The 19,959-nt window shown below is 41.8% G+C and overlaps 1 protein-coding gene across 1 annotated transcript in view; it reads left to right on the top strand.

The window, feature by feature from the left end:
- The first annotated feature begins 492 nt into the window (after nt 1–492).
- Tbc1d15 (TBC1 domain family member 15) overlaps nt 493–19,959 on the top strand; it is a 54,458-nt gene continuing 34,991 nt past the window's right edge. The window contains exons 1-4 of the mRNA XM_036169708.1: nt 493–590; nt 15,170–15,268; nt 15,891–15,965; nt 17,885–18,023. Of these exons, the coding sequence (XP_036025601.1) occupies nt 561–590; nt 15,170–15,268; nt 15,891–15,965; nt 17,885–18,023 (343 nt within the window). The 5' untranslated portion in view covers nt 493–560. The remainder of the gene's footprint in view (nt 591–15,169; nt 15,269–15,890; nt 15,966–17,884; nt 18,024–19,959) is intronic.

Raw genomic sequence — 19,959 nt, 5'->3', positions numbered from 1 at the left:
CCACGGTCACGCCTGAGTGGCAGCAACACCACTCACGTTCAGAAACCTCTAAATACGAAGGGGAAAAGTGAGGTGCCTCAGCAGGAGGGTTGGAGATCAACGCCAATCCCAATTTTACCGTGACCGGTTTAAAGCAAGAAAGCCGGGGGGGCAGCGTGTCCTGGGTCTCAACAAGACGCTCCTTGCATCATACCAAAGAAGATGCTCGAGGTGGAAGCGTCACGCTCAAGCCAACTTCAACATCAGCAGGCTTCTATTTACCAGCCTTTCAATTTAAAAGAAAAAAAAAAAAAAAAGAAAGGGAGGGGGGGGAAAAAAGAGACATGCGCAGTGCGATTCCACAGCTCCACCCTCTTAGCATCCTCACCACGCATGCGTCATGGGGGGGGGCTCTCCCGCCCCGCCCCCGCCCGCGCCCGCGCCGGCGCCCAGGGCCCTTCCCGCTCCGCCCCGCCCCTTTCCCCGCCCGGATGTCGTGGTCCCCCTCGGCCGGATGTTGTTGTGAGCCCGGGAGACACGTGAGGTTCTGCTACGTCATCACCAGGCACGCGCGGGCGAACATGGCGGCGGCGGGCGTTGTGAGCGGGAAGGTGAGTTAACGGCACCGCCTGGGTGCCGGGATCGGGGCGGGGGGGAAGCCCTGGCCGGTGGGCCTGCGGCTCGGGGGGCCGAGGGGTGTCGTCGGCCGCCGAAGGGGAAGCGGGCGGCGTCGGCGTCAGGGGCGGCCGGCGTGTGACTGCGGCGACCCGGCTGGGCGGGGTGTCAGCTGTTGCGCCGGCCCGAGGGTGGACAGTTCCTGCTCCCAGGCCGCGCAGGCCTCGGCGCTTCTGCCCCGCTCTGCCCCGGAGCGCGGTGCCTTTTATTCCTAGCACCCTCTCGGGGACAGCCGAATCCGCTCCTCCCCGGTACCCCGTGATTCTAGTTCTTCCGACTCCAAAGCCTTTTTTTTTTTTTTAAATGTCAAAGCCTTTGAGGCGCCACCCTGTCTTGGCTGTCTTCTTTGGGTGAAAGGCATCTGTCTAGTCACCGTCTAGAGGAACCGACTGCGGAGCTCTGCAGCCGTGTTCGCGGAGCTTGGGGTCCTGTGGGCCAACTACCCGGTGGGTTGATGGCTGTGAGCAGCAAGGCGGGTTTCCACGGAGGGAGCCTGGACGATTGACACCGTCCCGGGCTTAGCTAGTAAAGCCTGTGTGAAAACATGTCTTTCCTAGATGTCTTCGGGGGCGTTTCTGTGGGGGTGTCTGTCGCGGGCTGTTTTGCAGAGGCTTGTCAGTGAGTGACACCCTCCTGGTGGGTTAGGAGCTAGCATTAGGTGCGGAGGAGATTTTGTTTTTTATATATATATATATATATATATTGCCAGTTTGCATTCAGAGGGAGGGCCTTTGCATATCTAGGGTTATCTGCTTCTTGACATGCACCTGGCATGATTTCCCAGTGCAGAGTTATTTCGCAAACGTCCATGACAGACTGGTAATGACTCAGAGAACGCTAAGGACTGTTTATTGGTCGCAGATAGCTTTTACTGTTTCTTCAGCTCCACAGATATTCTCCTTGCTGCATTTCACCCCAAATTTTGAATTACTTCAACGCGTTTGTGGAGTAGCAGATTGGGCTGTGGCATAATAACGACCTTATCTTCGCTGTTGATCTGGATTGTGACCTTGGAAAACTGGAGAATTAGACTTCTCTGTTCCTGTTTTATCTGCAGAATGGAAGGGAGGCGTCTGGTACTGGAGTGCTTAGGAGTACACTCAGCTGAACAGACACGAATGTATATATGTACATCTTCTTGCTCTTTCAAATAATAAGTTGGACATCCTTTTAGGATTACTTACATCCTTGTTAGTTTTAGTTTTCTTTATATTTGAGGTGAATGCTAATCATCTCTTGACTCGTTGCAAATTAGAAAGTTATCTTGTTGATGTTTTCATTTGGGCAGATCCAGTCTGGCGCTTTCCTGTCATTGTTTGTTCGTTTTGTTTTGTTTTGTTTTTCGAGACAGGCTTTCTCTGTAGCACTGGCTATCCTGGATATCACTCTGTACCAGACTGGTCTTGAACTCAACAGAGATCCGCTTGCCCCTGCCTCCCAAGTGCTGGAATCGAAGGCGTGCATCTGGCACTTTCCAAGACATCTCTACAATTTAAATTACACTCTTCTTTTCCAGTTTGCGTTGGTTCCGATAGAACCCTTGATAAAGCAGCTGTGAAACATATGGTGCTCTCCGCCTGCTACAGTCGATGCTACTGTTCATAGACTTCTTAAAATTTAAGAATGTCTTGTATTTTGTCAATGCTTCATCACCTTATTTGAATGAACATTCATGTCTATTCCCATCAGGCCACTGAAACTGTCCTCTTTATACCAAAGTAAGTTCTCTTTTTCATGGCCTGTCTTAATCATTCTGGTGTCTTCATTCTTCTAGCTGCCTGTAAAACCGACTTCACGGCATTCTGTGCTGAATTTTTCTTTTTCTTTATGCAAAACTGTCCTTTGCTTTATCAAAACGGATGAGAAACCTTTACTTTGTTAAAGAATCCAAACTGATGACCTTGCCATAAAAAGATACATGCCTTATGCTTTCCCACTTAGCTGTCTTTTTGTTCAGATGGAGGGAATGTGGTAGACGTGAGTAGGCCAGTTTTTAATCTCTTTCCCGTCTCTTCCAGAGTTCAGCCTTGGCTATTGTTTAGTTCAGAATTACAGTTGTGGATGATATAACAAAGTCACAAAAGATTCAGTTGTGATAGTTAAAAAGGACAAGACAAGCCCCACGTTAAAGGAGCAAACGCTAGGTTGCCATCTCTAAATGAGAATTTCAGTGTTGACATCTGGCATGTAGAGTAACTATGTATAAACCTGATTTCCTTTGCTTTGAGGGCCTGGGGGTGATGAAGGCAGTTCACAGTTTTTACCAGAGTAGGAATGAAAGGTAAAGGTTAAGAGCTGAGAGTGGAACCAGATTTGTTTCAGAAATAAACTACACAGTAGGGACTTCACCCAAATTCCTCTCCCTGCTTGTCTCCTTGTCTCTAATACAGTACCTGCTTTACGGTAGGGTTTTGGGGATTAATGACTAACTGTATTGGAATGTGGCCTGACTTTAGTAGATGCTGGGCAAGTGGACTCTTCGTCTCAGTTTCCTTGAAATTGATTGGTTGGAAATGGCAGAATTTTAAAACTCATAATATGTATTTTTCGATATGGGGGTGGGCTTTATTTTCAGTTACCTCTTTTTCATCCTTATTGTTTTAGGAGTTGAAAAATACCGTGTTTTAGAAGTCAAGTGTTGTCACTTTGGGTGTGAGCCTGGCCTTGAAGACCTGAGCCGTCTGCAGGGCAGTAGGTCATCCACGGTTTGATGATGAGTACGTGTCCTGATGCTATGGCAGCGGTTGAGGAGACAGTCCTCATTGCTTAGGGTCAGTGGGCTCAAGTGCTTGTAGTTACATGACTTGGGGAAATTACTTAGCTTTCCTGTGCCCATCACCCACTTTTATAAAGTGGTATCAATATGCTTCCATTATGGAGCTGTTGGATTAAATGAGTTAATACTGCAGAACGTGTACAGTAGTTCTTGGCATCAAGCATGTGCTCAATAAACGTTAGCTGCTGTTTACTGCTAAGGAACATCTTTCAGATTTTTTTCAAGATGTTAAGGTTAGTATTGGTTTTGGATAGTTATTCATGAAGACAATTTTCTGCAGTACATAAATATAAAAATAATATAGTTATGAAATAGAGGAAAGTATATAATGTTGGGGACTAAATGCTGTTGGTTATTTAGCTAAGCGCTAGTGAGCTGCTGTTTGGCTGTGTTTTCTATCAGCCAAAGTAGAGAGAAATCTGTTCAATTTTAAGAATTTGGGACCTATGATAGAATAAAAGACCTCCCTCCAAACAAACCTACTGGTTTCTGGAGATTAGACCACAACACTTGGTCTCCTGTGACTCTTCTGTACTGTGTAATGTAAATGTGATTACGTAGTGTGCCTGTGTGAAAGGAAATCCAGAGCAGAACCACCCCCCAAACACCCTGTAATGCATGCCAGCGCATAGTTTAGTAGATATGGAGCACAGTATTACGTATTGGGTTCTCTGATGGTTGGTCAGTTTGTGTGTCTTAGTTAGGTTTCCATTGCTGTGATGAAACCCCATGACCAAAAGCGACCTGGGTTGGAAAGAGCTTAGTTTAGCTTACAACTCCCAGGTCACAGTCCAGCACAAAGGAAGTCAGGGCAGGGACTGAAGCAGAAACCATAGAAGAACACTGCTTGCGCCTCTGGTTTGCTCAGTTTGCTTTTCCGATAAACCCCAGGTCTACCTGCACAGTGGCCTGGGTCCTTCTGCATCAATCACCAATCAAGAAAATTCCTTACAGGTTTGCCTTCTTAATTAAAGGTTTTCTCTTTTGAATGACTCTGCTTTTGTCAACTTGACAAAAAGAAACCCAAAAAACCAAAAACGAACAAACAAACAAAAAACCCCGACCAACACAATGTGGATGGGTTCATTCTTGAATATATTGCATTTTCTTGCAAATTTTTGAAAGTGGGATTGAGTTTGATTGTCAACCCCGATTAGTTCTTAGAAGTTAGTTTATCTGCCTTGCTGTGTACTTATAGAACCACATTATGGAAAGGGGACCAAATAGGGAGGGTGACATGCTCCTATGGATGTTGAGATAAGAAGGAGAAACATTGTAACAACTGTTCTGCTTCAGTGTCTATAGATGAACAGAACTGAATTAGCCCAATGAAAAAAAGGAAGAAAGATAGCTTGAAAGAATTTTGGCACAGTGTATGTATCTGTTCTCAGGGCTGGCCCATTTGGTGTAGGATAACCAGTTGGTGTGCTCTTCCTGGAGAAGACTGTTTCTCCTTCTCTCAGCATTCCTGAGTTGCTTTAGTTTTGGGTCTAGAGTCGAGACCTGGTGAGTTTTCCTCCATGCATTTTAGCATGTCTATTGTCCTTATTCAGCTCATGTTTGGGCAGTCATGTTGGTGAGACTTAATGAATGTGTAGTTTCTGACACTCGTAGAAAATACAATCTCACTGGACTTTAGCTCTAACAGTCTTTCTGTACCCTCTTCAAAAATGATCTGTGAGATATAGGTGTGGGCGTGTTTTGTAGATGTATCCACTGGGACTGGGCTCCAGACTCTGTATTTTGGTTGGTTGTGGTTTTTTGTAGTGGTCTCTGTTGTGAAGAGAAGTTTCCTTGGTGAGAAGACTGCACTATGGTGGGTGTAAGAACAGATGTTGACATTGTTGTTAGGGATTGTGCTGCTTTGGTCAAATGGTGGTTGTAGGTTCTTCAAGATGAGTGACTTTTCTAGCCCTGGGTAGTTGGCTAGGTTTCCAGTACCAGGTGTGATTTCCCTCTTGTTGAGTGGGAAAAACACTTTATTTATTTGTTTATTTTTTGAGGCAGGGTCTGTCGTAGTTTAGGTGGCCTTGAACTTGCTAGGTAGCTGAGGGTGTCTTTGAACATTTGATTTCCCCAGCTTCACATCCAGATTCTGGGATTACAGGCCCACCCCACCATACCGGGTTTTCTTGGTTCTGGTACAGAATCTTTTGCTTTGTGTATACTGGGCACTCTACCAGCACTCCAAGAATATTCTTAGTATCTAGTAGATTTTCCTGGAGACTTTCATTTTCCTTAGATGAAATTGTATACTGTGGTAGTTAACTAGGGTCATAGAAGAATATGGCCTTTACATTTTTTATGGTATTCTTTGGCTTAACAAACATTTGGATACCATTTATTATGCTGGATTCTTTGCATGTAAGGGTGATTAAACATGGATTTTGCTTTGTTTTGTCTCCTTGGTTTATTGAGACATGATCTCATAGTATGGTCTGGTCTTGAACTTACTATGGAGCCCAAGGCTATCATGCTTTCACCTCCCGGTGCTGGGATTACTATTGTTTCTCACACTGGACTTCAGATTGTACTGTTTAAAATTTTTAATAATATTTATGATTGTGCATATGGGGCATGACACAGCATGTGTGGAGGTCAGATATCAGCTTTCAGGAGTCACAACTTAAAGGCATGGTCCTCGCCCACATGTGAGTCTCTGGGATGGAACTGGTTGCCTTGCCTGCTTTTTGTGCCTTTCATTTTGTGCTTTACTGTATATGTAGTTTCCAGTTGAAGAGAAGCCGTTCATTGAGTCGTTTGGCACCCCTCAGGCCGCTACGTCATTTTTGTCTCTCATGGCTGACATTTTTGTTCTGCATGCTGATGTCCGTAAGAAGCCACAGACCTGCCTTACATTGAGAATTGCTGCTACACTTCTGTGTCTCAACGGCTCACTCAGAATTTCCAGCTGTACCTCAGTAAATAACCTCTCCATGTCTCAGTTGTATCTTTGACTCTTCTTCCCTTCACCTCCCAAAATAAATCACAAAGTCCTATTATTTTGACTTTCTAAATATCTTTCTAGCCATCTACCTTCCCTTACTTCTACCCCCACTGACTTAGTTGATGCTGTTCTGAATCTCTCCACTTGGATTATTGCAGCTGTTCATTATTGGCCCCTTAGACAACATACTGTCTTAGAAAAGGCAAGGCAGACTACAGCCATTCCCCTGTCAGAACTCTAGTGGTCTTTCTTTGTCTTCAGGATAAACTTTAAACTCCTAAGCTGCTTAGCTGAAGTTGGAGAAATAACTGAAAATGTCTTCTCTCTCCAGAAACTGAAGATCGGGCGCTTGTAAATCAGATGAGGTGGAATGGGCAGTGGGTAGAAGAGTCTGACAGTCTTGTGCTCTTTTGGAGGATTGGCAGAAATTGTAGAGAGGAGGGGAATCATGTTTGAGGAACTGTATTCACAGAGAAAAACACATGAGATTTTCAGGAACAGGTAGACTCAGGGTGGGCACAGGCAGAAAGATTGTGTCAGGAGATGTAATGTCACCGTAGAGGTGAAGGGTAGAGTCCAAAGGAATTGAAATTGTTAGGATGTAATCAGATGTATAGTTTATACAGATGAATTGTAGAGCTACTTATTACACACCTTACACAAATAATTAGATGACTAGATTGGAAGAATGTATGAGAGCTAATGACTCCAGATAAGGTGAGGGGCCAGTGTAACAGAAAGGCTGACAGATTGTAGTGTGTCGGGTCAGGATGGTGAAAGGCTTTAGGGTAATTGACTGGTTGAGATGGCTGAGAGAGTAGTTGGCCATATATGAAGAGCAGGTTTTTGCAGAACAGCATAGTTTAAAATGCATGTGGCCACAGAAGTGGAGAGAGCAGTGAGGTGCTTAATGTTGTGGAGCACAGCCGCATGTCTGAGCTCATGGTAGCTTTCCCTGGGGATGCTTTCTGTAACTAGAAGCTTAGGTTGTTTTCTGTAGATTACTTTATAAAATTCACACGACTAAGTGAATGTTATGCAGTAGCTACTGAGTTTCCATATTTAGAGAGATTTAGGGCAAGAATTTTACCTTAATCTTTTTTTTTTTTTTGAGCTGAGGATCGAACCCAGCCACTGAGCTAAATCCCCAACCCTACCTTAATCTTACTAATGAGTATTTTAGTTCAATGCTTTTCATTTATCTTTAGTTTTTGAAAGTAGTTGGTGGCAGTATAAATAGCTCAGTTTCACATCAGTATAGAAACTCCAAAAGCCCACTACCGTGCTGTGCATGTTCTCTTTTCAGCTTTGTTAGAGCATGGCTTTAAATTCCGAAATGCAAAAGTCATCTATTTCTGTCGGCCAAGTTGAATGTAGCTGTGTTGTCTAATTTTTGCTCTTTAATTTTAACTTGTTGTTAGGTCGAGGTCAGCAAATTTGTTATAAAACATCGCTGTTGCCCCTAGCTCTTTTGTTTGTTTATTTAATTATTATTACCATTGTCCTCCTCCTCCACATCATTTGAGCAGCAGCAGCTCATGAAAACCAGGCTTGGTCTTGAACTTGTTATGGCTGAGGAGGACCTTGAACTCTATCCTTCTGCCTCAGCCTCAGTGCTGGGATTATAGGCATGTGCTACAATTCCTGGTTTCAGTTATTTTAATGATCGGATTTAGTTCCTTTGCTGTTAGCGTTAGTAGGACATCGTTAGAAGTTCTGTATGAGTGCAAGCTTGCATGGCAGACCTGTGGAGGTCTGAGAACAATTTTTAGAGTTCATTCTGTCCTTTAGCGGTGTGGGTCCTGGGGGTTGAACTTGGATTGTCAGGCTTGGCAGCAAGTGGTTTAACTCAATAAGCCATCTCATTGGCCCACATTATGAGATTTATTTATTTGTTGTGTAGGGGTGTGTGTGTGTGTGTGTGTGTGTGTGTGTGTGTGTGTGTGTATGTATGTGTGTATTGGAGGGAATGCATGCCGTGGCACTTGGGTGGAGGTCAGAGGACCTTTGAGAGTTCTTTCCTTCGAGGCTGTGGGTTTTAGTTAATGAACTTGGCTTATCAAGCTTGGTGTCAAGTGCCTTTACGTGCTGAGCTATTTCACTTGCCCAAGATTGAACTCTTTATGTAAATAAACATGCATCTTTATTTCATTAGTATGCAAATTACTTTCATTTTTAACAAATGGTAAAATTAAGTGCATATACAGTTTTTTTTGGAATGAATTTCTTTATGTTTTAAAATAATTGATGCCTTTGTACCTGGAGCTGTATAAGATTTCTTGAGTGAAAAAGCATTGCAATAGGAAATAGTTTAAGATGCTAAGATGCCCTGGTGTGTCATGTTGTAAGGTACTAGTACACACACACACACACACACACACACACACACACACACACACACAAAAACCAACCAACCAACCAAACCAAAACCCCAAAACTAATTCTCCTGCATGCCTCTTACATTGGGGAAGGGGCTTAATCTTGTTGATCTTCCTGTTCACTTATCTGGCACCAATGCTTGATAAGTGTATTGAACTGAGTTTGCAGTCAGTATAGCCCCTAAAAGTGGTAAATCTGAATGCCCCTGATCCTTATTTAGCTCTCAGTGGAGACACCTAGTTCCCAGTTACTTGGGGGTGTGGTTTTAAGCTTTATTTAAAAAAAAAAAGAAAGAAAGGAACAAAACAAAACAAAACAAACCCCCCCCATTTATTGAGTGTGGATCAGATCTTTAAAATTTTTAAAAAAGATTTAAAATTTTTATTTTATGTGCATGAATGTTTTACCTGCATGTGTGTGTATGCACCACATGCATGCCTAGTGCCATGAAATTAGAAGAGGGTATTGGATCCTTTGGAGCTACAGTTGAGGATGGTTGTGAGACTCTATGTCAGTCCTGGGAACTGAACTCTGGTCCTCTGTAAGCAACAAATGCTCTTAACCATTGAAATATTCTGTAGCCTTTGCCTCTGAACTGAAAGTATCTCTACATGTGCTGTGTATGTATCCTTATATTGGTTTTTAGTGTAAAACAATAGTCTTTAACCTGTTGTTGTGCCGTGTGTGTGTGTGTGTGTGTGTGTGTGTGTGTGTTTTATGTATATATACATACATACACATACATACACGTATATGAGGAGTAGTTGACAAATACCAGGCTTCATGCATTTAGGGTGTGCAGTTTAGTAACTTTGGATAGGTGTACACTGTGAATCTCTGGACATTAATCAAGATAATGTCATTTTTTCCGTCTGCACAGTTCCTAGTAACTCATAGTCTGTCACTTTGTTCATCTGCCCACAGATGACGTCTGAACTGCTTCTTGCCATTTTTGATAGGGTTGCATTTTCTAGGACTTTATATGAATAAAACAATGTGATATGTAGTCTATTTTTGTTTGGCGTTGCTTGCTTTGTTCAAGACAGTGTATGGAAATTCATTTGTAGTATTTGTGTCCTTAATTTCATCTTGTTGCCGTGTAATATTACACTGTATGCTGTGTATTGTTTACACCAGTTTGTAAATGTTTGGGCTATTTCCTTTGTTATAAATAAATATGGTCAGAGCGTGGAGTCTTTATAAATGTATGCTGTCATTTTCTTGAGAAGTGCCTCAAAGTAGAGTGACTGGACCATATGTGGTAGTTGTCTATTAGTGTTTGAAAGCATTGCCAATCTTCTCCAAAGAGGGTAGGTATCATTTTACACACCTCCAGGTAGTAAGGAAGTTCCTGGTGCTCCACGGCTTTCTAACACTTAACTCATTCTTTTTAATTACAGCTGTTCTGATAGACACACACAAGTATTTCACTTGTTTTAGTTTACATTATAGTGATCAAAATGTTGTTGACTATTTTTTTCCTTGTGCTTATTTGCCATCTTTGTGTTATTTTATTTTAAACTTGGTTCATTTTCTTGTTATTGAGTTTTGGGAGTTCTTTTTATATTCCGAATACAACTCCTTTTGATATAAGTTCATTGGGATCTTAGTTTATTTATGATGTTGTCCTAGTGAGTTTTTATAGTATCTTGAGCATATGGAATGCATTTATAATATTACTTTTAACATCATTCCTTCTTAATTTTGTTTCTGTCATTTTGGGGGCCACTTTTGATATCAAGTAGTTAAAATTTGTAGAATTTTGTATATAATATACATATGAACTATGAGATTGGAGTGATAAACAAACATGTACTCTAAATAATAAATTATCATTCCCTTAAAAGCACATTGAAACACTAAATAGTCAAAGGAATGATTAACCCAAGGATGATGTACAAAGGACTGCACTTGTGTAGGATGTTAAATGTTTGGGTGGAGTGATTAGGCCAGATCGCTCAGTCGCTGCTGCACTGACTGTAAATCTAAACACATTTAGAAGTTGAGTGTCAGTCTGGAGCAGCATCATTTCTGCATCTGGAGTCACTAACTTTATAAAAAGGGATTCTGGGAGTTTAAAGTGACAGACTTCCTGGGGTGGGAGTTGGGGTGATGGTTCAGCAGTTAAGAGTACTTGATGTTCTTCACACAGGACCTGGGTTTGGTTTCCAGCAGCCACACCTTCAAAGTTAAATACAATTAGAAACTTTTTGGACTTCAGTTTATCAGTGTACAAAACAAGATGAATCGAACAATTGTGTGTGGTTCTAGAGACTGGTTTCCTCTAGGGAAGCAACAGGGAACATTTCTAGTAGTTTTTCCTAAGGTTTACTTAGTTTATGAGTATGAGGGTGCGTATATGTACCATGCGTGTGCTTAGTGCTCTCAGAGGACGGAAGGCGTCAGATTCCCTGGGACTGGAGTTACAGATTGTTATGAGCCACCATCCTTTCAAGAGCAACAGGTGCTTTTAACTGCCAAGCTGTCTGTCCAGCCCTCCAGTGGTTTCTTTAGGTAATAGTGATTGAGTTTGGTGGAGGGAAGGTGTCAGGATATCGAAAGTTATACTTTTGGTGTGCATGTGATCCCAAGTACAATTGCCAAGCAGTCCGTGCCTTCAGTTTGTTTATAGAATGGAGATGGAGATAATAGTATCTTTTATGACTGATGGGGGTTGACTGTGGGAGTGTGAGATCAGAATATTTAGAAAACAAAGTACTTTTCAATGATAACTGCTATCACCTTGTTTTTTATGCATTGTGTCCTGAATGCAAATAATTCTATGCTGTCTACCGAATATAGTTGCTTTTTATAATTTGGTGGGAAATGGACACGCTGTGGATATCCAAGTTTAAGGATACTCAGGTTCCTTATATGAAACACCATTTCGAGTTTGCATGTAATCTGTGCATATCTTCTCCTATACTTTTTTTTGTTTTTTTTTTGTTTTGTTTGTTTTTTTGAGACAGGGTTTCTCTGTAGCTTTGGAGCCTGTCCTGGACTAGCTTTGTAGACCAGGTTGGCCTCGAACTCACAGAGATCTACCTGCCTCTGCCTCCCGAGTGCTGGGATTACAGGCATGCGCCACCACCACCCAGCTCTTCTCCTATACTTTATTATGATACCTTTACAATGGAATTGCAGCTGTGCTGTATTGTTTAGGGGGTAGTAAGGAACATGTGCACATACTTAATACAGATGCATCTTTTTGTATTAATTTTTTTTTTCGAGACAGGGTTTCTCTGTGTAGCTTTGTACCTTTCCTGGAACTCGCTTTGTGGACCAGGCTGGGATTAAAGGCGTGCGCCACCACAGCCCGGCCTTTAAATATTTTTTAATCTATTTGGGTTCACACTGGTTGAGTTTAGAGGATGTAGAATCCACAGAGATGGGGGCGTCATCAAATTTATAGCTGATGCAGATCAGTCACTTCCTTCATTCTGTTTGCCATCTCAGTCAGACTTAACTCATTTCACCTTTGAAATTAGAAAGCTCTAAACTGCCTTCCACACACAGTACAAATATAGTTTAGAATTTCAGGTTTTGGGACATGTAGTTTTTCTCTCAAAAAAGCACTGCAGAGGAGCTGGGCATGGAGGTGTGTACTTGTGGCTGAGCGCTTGGGAGGTAGAGGCAGTTTATCACGGAGTGTCTTCTTTTCTCCAGCTATAGTGAGTAAAAGTTTTGCTGGATATAGTAGTCTGGACTGGCATCTGTGCCTGGAGCACATCTGTCCTGGCCCTTCTGGCTTTTAGAGTCTCCTGAGAAGTGAGGTATAATTCTAATAGGTCTGCCTTTATGTGTTACTTGGTCTTTCTCCCTGTAGCTTTTAATATTTTTTTCTTTGTTTTGTCTGTTTAGTGTTCTGATTTATGGGCTTAGGGGGACTTTTTTTTTCTTGTTCGGTCTATTTGGTGTTCTGTATGCTTCTTGTACCTTAATAGGCATTTCCTTCTTTAAGTTAGGGAATTTTTTTTTTTTTTTATGATTTTGTTGAAAATATTTTCTGTGCATTTGACCTGGGTTTTTTCTTTTTCCCCTCCTCTCTCTCCTTTATTCCTATTGTTCTTAGACTTGGTCTTTTCATAGTGCCCCAACTTCCTGGCTGTTTTGTACCTGGAATTTTTGTAAATTTACCATTTTTTTTGACTGACATATCCATTTATTGAATTCTGTTCTAAGATTCTGTCTTCCGGGGTTGGGGATTTAGCTTAGTGGTAGAGTGCTTGCCTACAAGGCCCTGGGTTCGATCCTCAGCTCCAAAAAAAAAAAAAAAAAAAAGATTCTGTCTTCTACCTCTTGTATCTGTTGGGGAGGTTTGCCTCTGAGGTTCCTGTTGGGGTCCTAAAGTCTTCATTTCCAGATTTCTCTCAGTCGCTTGTCTTTAGTGATTCTGTTTCCACATTCAGGTTTTGGACTGTTTGCCCCATGTCTTTCCACAGTTTGTGCTTCCATAGATTTCTTTAAGGGATTTATTCATTTCCTTCCTAAGGCCCTTTGTCACATTCATGAAGGTTGTTTTAAGGTCTTTTTCTTCTGCTTCAGCTCTGTTGAAATACTCAGGGCCTGCTGTGGTAGGGGTGTTGGGCTCTATTGGAGACATAACGTCCTGGTTGTTATTGATTGTGTTTTTACCCGGGTGTCTAGGCATCTGGGTTTGGGAAGATTATAATTCTAGGTGCTGATATCGGTCTTGTCTTTGTTGGGTGGGAATTTTGTTCCTTGGTTTCTGTTTTCTCTCTGGTTCTTAAGACTGTAATGGCTGCGTGTTGCCTGGTGGGAAATTCTTCTGGGGTCCTGATAGATGTGACTATTGGGTGTTCCAGATAAAATGTGTTCCTGGGTATTGGGAGCTGACACTTAGAAATGGGTGTAGGCTGGGAGTGATGCTGAGGGGGTCCCTAGGAGGGAGGAAAGCAGGATGTTCTACCAGGATCTGCTTAGTCCCCTGGGAATGGGAAAGAGAGGAGAGGCCACAGCAGAAGGTCTGTTGCAGAGCTGGCATGAGGCTGGAAGATTGGATTTGGAGGGATGGAGGGAGAGATGAAGATCTGCAGTTAGTCTACTTGCTTCCCTGGTCAGAGTGGCCTGTGGGAAAGTTTCCGGGGAGTGCCTGCTGAAGTGGGGGGCTAGGACAAAGCTGTGGGTGTGTGTAGAGGAGACTGTGTGATCTGTGTGATCAACTGGAGACTGGGGCAGGGTAAGGCCTGGAAGTATTCTTTAAAATCCCTATACTGTTCATTGTAATTGTGTGCCTCTGTTCTAAAAGCGAACCAACGTGATCTTCTATAAGAATATGTCACTGTAGGACTACATGGAATGTACCTGTTCCTTATATTTCATTGTTTGTTCTTTTGGATATGTTCATATGGATTTTCAGCTTGAGCTCAATGTTTACTTAAAATATTAAAATATTGGTGTTATTAGTCTTGTGTGGCTGGAAATAGAACCCAGGGCTTTGTTGCCTGCTAGGCAAGTGTTGTATCATTGATGGTTAGTTACTCCAGCTCCAGACTATAGATAGTTGAATTTATATATTAGACACATGGCAGTTAGTTCAACATCATTATGGATGGATAAGAAGGATAAGAGTGTGATTTTTACCAATCTGAAAAATAAATATTTATGGGTATTGAAGCAAATTTCCTTCTAATGTATCTGTTTGAAGTTTCCTTAAGTCTGTATGGTGTGTTTTAAATACGAATTGAACACTCCTAATCTGAAAACGCAGAACCTGAAGTGTCCCCAAATGTAAACTGTTTTCAGTGCTCAGGTGACACTACAGGCAGAAAGTTCTGCACCTCGACTTCACCTGTCTGGGCGCAGGCCAAGGCACAGTCACTTAAGCCTGTGACGTTATCTTCAGACTGTGTGTAAGGTGCACACAGAACACAACAGATCCCTGAGTTTTCATGAATCTGAACTCCTTCTTGTCCCAGTCGACCTGTGATACATTGTATATGAGCTGATCAGACCTGGAACAGGTGTAAGAAAACACTGGGGACCGAGAGACGGCCCAGCAGTTAAGACCACTGGCTGCTCTTCTGGAGCGCTGGGATTCCCAGCATGCTCATAGTTTACAGTTGTCTATAATCCCAGTTCCAGGAGTCTGATGCCATCTTGTGGCCTCCACAGGCACCAGCCATGCAAATAGAATAACACACATGCTGGCAAAACACCCATACACATAAAACATTTAGAAAGTGAAAAAGAAGAAAACATCTCAGTTATTTTTGAGAACTGTTGGGATGAAAAGTGTGACTAGATCTGGGGCTCCTCTAGTGAAGTACTAGTCATGCAAGCATGAGTTCAGATCTCCAGCTCGTGAGATGAACCTGCGTTGTGTACACACACACAGACACACACACATGAAAGGGAGGAAGTGTAATTAGAATCGTGTTTTTCTGTTCCAGATCGTATATGAACAAGAAGGGGTATATATTCACTCATCTTGCGGAAAGGCCAGTGACCAAGACAGCTTAATTTCAGGAATATTACGTGTTTTAGAAAAGGTAAGTTTCTGGTAGATGACTTATTTAATAATAGTTTATGATAGTGTTCTCTCTGGGGCTTTGAAGGAGAGTCTTAAGCTCATGTGTAAGACACTGTATATTTGAACAATGGTTGTAAATTTAACATAGAAATAATATCAGAAACAAAATACCTTAAGTACACCAATAAAAATCATGAAATATTTTAAATGTGTATGTAAAGGTGGGCATGTTGGTGCATGCCTTTATTCCCAACCCAGCCCTTGGGAGGCAGAGGCTGGTGGATCTTAGTGATTTTAGGGACAGCCTGGTCTATATAGCGAGTTCCAAGATAGCTGGGACACCAGAGAGATCCTGTCCCGCCAAAAAGGAAAGAAAAAAAGGTATGTAGACATTATAGTCGTGTAAATTTTTCATAATGAATAATTAGAATTAAATTTTCATACCAATTATTGTTAAATAATGGTAATGTCAGCATGTGTAAAATACTAATATTTAAGGGCCTAAAATTTTATTTTGCATTTAGAAATAAAAATGGATTAAGAACATAATATTGATAAGTTCTAAATATAATTCATAGTTTCTTCAGGATGCTCAAGTTTTATTGACGAATTATATTATATTTCATGATTTCTTTACATAGGATGCTGAAGTAATAGTGGACTGGAGACCATTGGATGACGCATTAGATTCTTCTAGTATTCTGTGTGCTGGAAAGGTATTTTAAAAATACAACTAAGAGAATGATGTATATTTTCTTCGTGTGTGTATATGTAAGCATGTAGGCATGCATGTGTCTTTTTTCCCACCCTGCCCTAATGCCCTCCCCTGTCTCCTCCCCTTTTTGCTGGTACTTTTCCTTCCCTACAGGAGTCCCTTTTCTGCGTGTCAGTCACATGCATTTTCTCCTCCTCTCCATCCCTCCAGAGCCCCTAACCCCTGAATTCTCTAGTCACACATAGAATTTGCTATGTAGAGCAGGCTAGCTTTGAACTTGCACAGTCCTTCTGCTTCTGCCTCTGAAATGCTGGGATCACAGGCTTCTTGCCACTACACCCAACCAAAAAATGATCTTTATTTTCATTTGTGTATAATCTGTTTGCTCTTATTAGCCCTCTGTGTTTCATTTGGACTCCATCTTTTGTTTAGACACTTGTCTTGGTATTTGGAGGGTTTTGTACTGTTAGGCTCATATTTAATAGCAGGTACCTCAACAAGATTATGTTCTCTTTCATTATGGCTAGGCTTTCTAATAGTGGGATTCTTCTCTGTGTGCATGGCTACTCTGTTCTCAGGTGGTAATCCCTGATGTGAAGTTCCCATTGTTTTTATCGTGGCTAGCTCACTTTATCAGACTGAATGTTATAGATCCCTGCCCAGAAAGGTCAAGCTGGGACGTTAGTGATTGTACAGCTCCATTGAACAAGAGACCTGGGAGTCTTGGCCTTTATTATCTACATGGACTCCCAGTTAAGCCTCTTGTTTTCATCAATGCATTTGGTTTCTCGTAGTCCATAGACACTCTGTTTTACATTTTCTAATGAATACAGCTTTAGCCATGGGGATGGCAGGATAGCTCAGTAGGTACGGGTACTTCCTGCCAAGCCTGAGGACCTGAATTTGATCTCTTGAAACCTACAGGGTGGAAGAAAAGAACTGGTTCCCAAAAGCTGTTCTTCAGCCTCCTTGTGTGCACAGTTCATGGCAAACTCAGAGTCTTAAAGATTAATATGAAACACAAAACTTTAGTCTTTTGGGGTTTTGTTAATTTCCTGACTTAGAGAAACGTTAAAATTTATTTTTATGTGTTGTGAGAGCGAGAGCGTGTGTGTGTGTGTGTGTGTGTGTGTGTGTGTGTGTGTCTGTCTGTCTGTCTGTCTGTGTGTCTGTCTACATGCATGTGCATGTGCATGTGGAGGCCAGAGGACAACCTGTGGGAGTAGGTTCTGTTCTTTGACCACGTGCATTCCAGGAATTGCCAGGCTTGGCAGCAAAAGCCTTCCCGTACTCCTGCATCTCAGCATTCCCATTTGTTTGCTTTTCTCTCTGTTGTGCATGAAGTCGGTAGGAGCTGTTTGTAGTCTGGGTATTTCTCTTTTGCTTGCCGTAGTTAGAATGTCAGTTGCACTTGAACTTGAATATGTTGTCCTTTGTAAAGAAGTAGATGTTTGATTTTATTCTCTTTAAAGTCAAATGTTCTGTGGAGCTATACAGCATAGATATGTTGCTTTTAGCTAATTTTTATTGTCAGAAAACACATAATTTTGGCTCAAGTAAATCACTGTAGTTAGTTATTTTCCATGTATCTTAAAATCTGGAAATCGGGTGCTTTTTGCCTTTTGCTTCCTTTTCACTTTTCGTGAGATGGCTGCCGTAGTTTTAGACATCACAACTCGATGCCAAGCAGGAGAGGGAGAATTGAGGTGAAACTCACTGTGAAAGCCCAACGCTGCAGAGTCCCCGAGGTGGCTTCTCCACATAGTTGTTGCAACCCTAGCTGCAAAGAGGGCGATAAAGAGAGCAAGGGGAAAACTGGCATCGTGCTGTCTGCCCCAGCTTTGGGACGTCGTTCACGGGCTCAGATGTTGCTCACTGGCATGTACTAGCTTCAGACTTAAGTATTTGTTATGGTTTCAGGACTCCAGTTCAGTTGTAGAGTGGACCCAGGCCCCAAAGGAAAGAGCTCCTCGAGGATCGGAACACCAGAGCAGCTATGAAGCAGAGTGGGACATGGTTAACGCAGTGTCGTTTAAAAAGAAAGCACACACCAATGGAGGTATGAATTAAGTCTGTGCAATCCTAAACTGGACAGAAGTGCGAAGAAAGGCTTTAACGTTCCTCTGTCGGGAACGATGACCTGTACTTCAGTGTGCGTACATAACTAATTTTGTCCTGCTTTTACCCTTGCTGTTTCATTGCTGTGACTTCCAAGAGGATTTAGTTCCTAACAGCAAAATAAGAAACACTGAGCAAAGTAACTCTGGTAAACCCTACGTGGTAAGTGCACACTGGAGCTCAGCACTGGGAGGCTGAGACAGGAGGACCCTGCCTTCAAGGGCAGCCTGACTCCATCTTTAGTTCCAGGCTAGCCGGGGCAGCATAGCAAGATGCTGTCTCAAAAACAAAACAAAAGAAAGCACTCCCAACATACTTTCCTTAATCTAGTATTTTAAAAATCATGTTATTTCATCCTGAGGCACCAGGGGGAGACGGAGTATACTGCTAAACTTTACTATGCTGACTTCAGTCTTTATTATGATTTTTTTTGTAGCTCATTTCAGTCTCTTGCATATATTTAGTTACTATTTCCCTTTGTATATTTAAATCTATATTTACTATGTGGCGATTATAATAGGAAGAGCCTAGATAACAGTTTTGATATTGTACATGCTAGTTCACATCAGAAAAATAGCATGTATTCCATAGAATTCATGTATTATACCAAATATGATATAACTAGTTCATATGATCAGGCCAATATATTTGTGATCACTTGTTAAAAAGTTGAGTATTTATATAGTTATAATGTTAGGTACTTTTTGTTTTACAGTATTGATTCCTTTGTGGGCAGACTGACTCTGGGGCAGCTGGAGCTTGGGCATCAGTATTTTCCAGAGGGTCTTTAGATGGTTCTAATGTGTGGGCGGAGTTGAGAATTAGTAGTTGTGTAGCTGAGCCGGAAGCCACTGTTGTGACTTATTCACAGTGGCTTGTGAAGTGAGGAGGCTTTGTTTTGCAACTGTGAAATGTCAGGGAATAACTTTGATCAGTGCATCTAATTTTGCAAACCGAGTTTTCTTGGGACATTTTGATCCATGTTTGTGGTTTCACCCCCTCCCCCTCTTTCCTTTTTTCTGGTAGTCCTACGGAAACACCTTCTTTTCCTTCCTTTGCTTTGTCCGTCTTGAGCTAGGGTATGTCTCATTATGTAGCACTGGCTGGCACTCTGAGAAATCTGCCTGCCTCTGCCTCCTCAGCACTGAGATTAAAGGTGTGTGCTACCATGCCTGTCTAAGGAAATGATTTCCAAGAAGTTGAGTTTCTTAAAACATTTACATATTTTATGTAAGTGCTTTTTGAAATTTTTATTTTACTCGTTTCACACTTAGCTTTTACATTTTTTACTTTGTATTTCCCCCCATTATTTATAAAGGAAAATTAAGGTACACCTTTAAAAATGGGTTATCCAGCTCATTTAACTTGGTATTTCTTAAGAACATGTAATGTTATACTTCAAATACTTTGCTTTTATAACAGGTTAGTGTTTTGAAACGGTTTACTTCCAGAAAAACAAACTTCCTATTCTGGCTAGAATCCAACCCAATAAAATGTCGTGGTCTTGCTGTTCGTTCTGTTCAAGGCATAGACTCAGTCAGCTGTTTCATTTTGCATTGTCCTTTTTGGCTATACACTTTCCCTTCTCCATATGTTGGAGGTACTTCCCATGCTCGTTAGAACTGTTTGTTTTTCTTGTTGTTTAACCTGTGCATTAAAGAGGAAGGACACTCCAAATGAAGTCTTGGCTGCTCAAGTTTTCTTTTGTAGTCACGTCTATCCAGTTAGCTGGTGACTGCAGGTTTACTTGCAGACTACTATATGTTGACGTGGGCTTCTATTGACTTGCATTTCTTGAGCATGCTTTTGGTTACCTCGTATGTTTTAGCCTTCCCTAGTACTGGAGATGTACCTGGAAACAAGATGTACCACCTTCT

Source organism: Onychomys torridus, chromosome 20, assembly GCF_903995425.1.
Source record: "Onychomys torridus chromosome 20, mOncTor1.1, whole genome shotgun sequence".
In the NCBI taxonomy this organism is placed as follows: domain Eukaryota; kingdom Metazoa; phylum Chordata; class Mammalia; order Rodentia; family Cricetidae; genus Onychomys; species Onychomys torridus.
The sequence above is the reverse complement of the archived record's forward strand: the minus strand, read 5'-3'. Positions and strand labels throughout refer to the sequence as shown.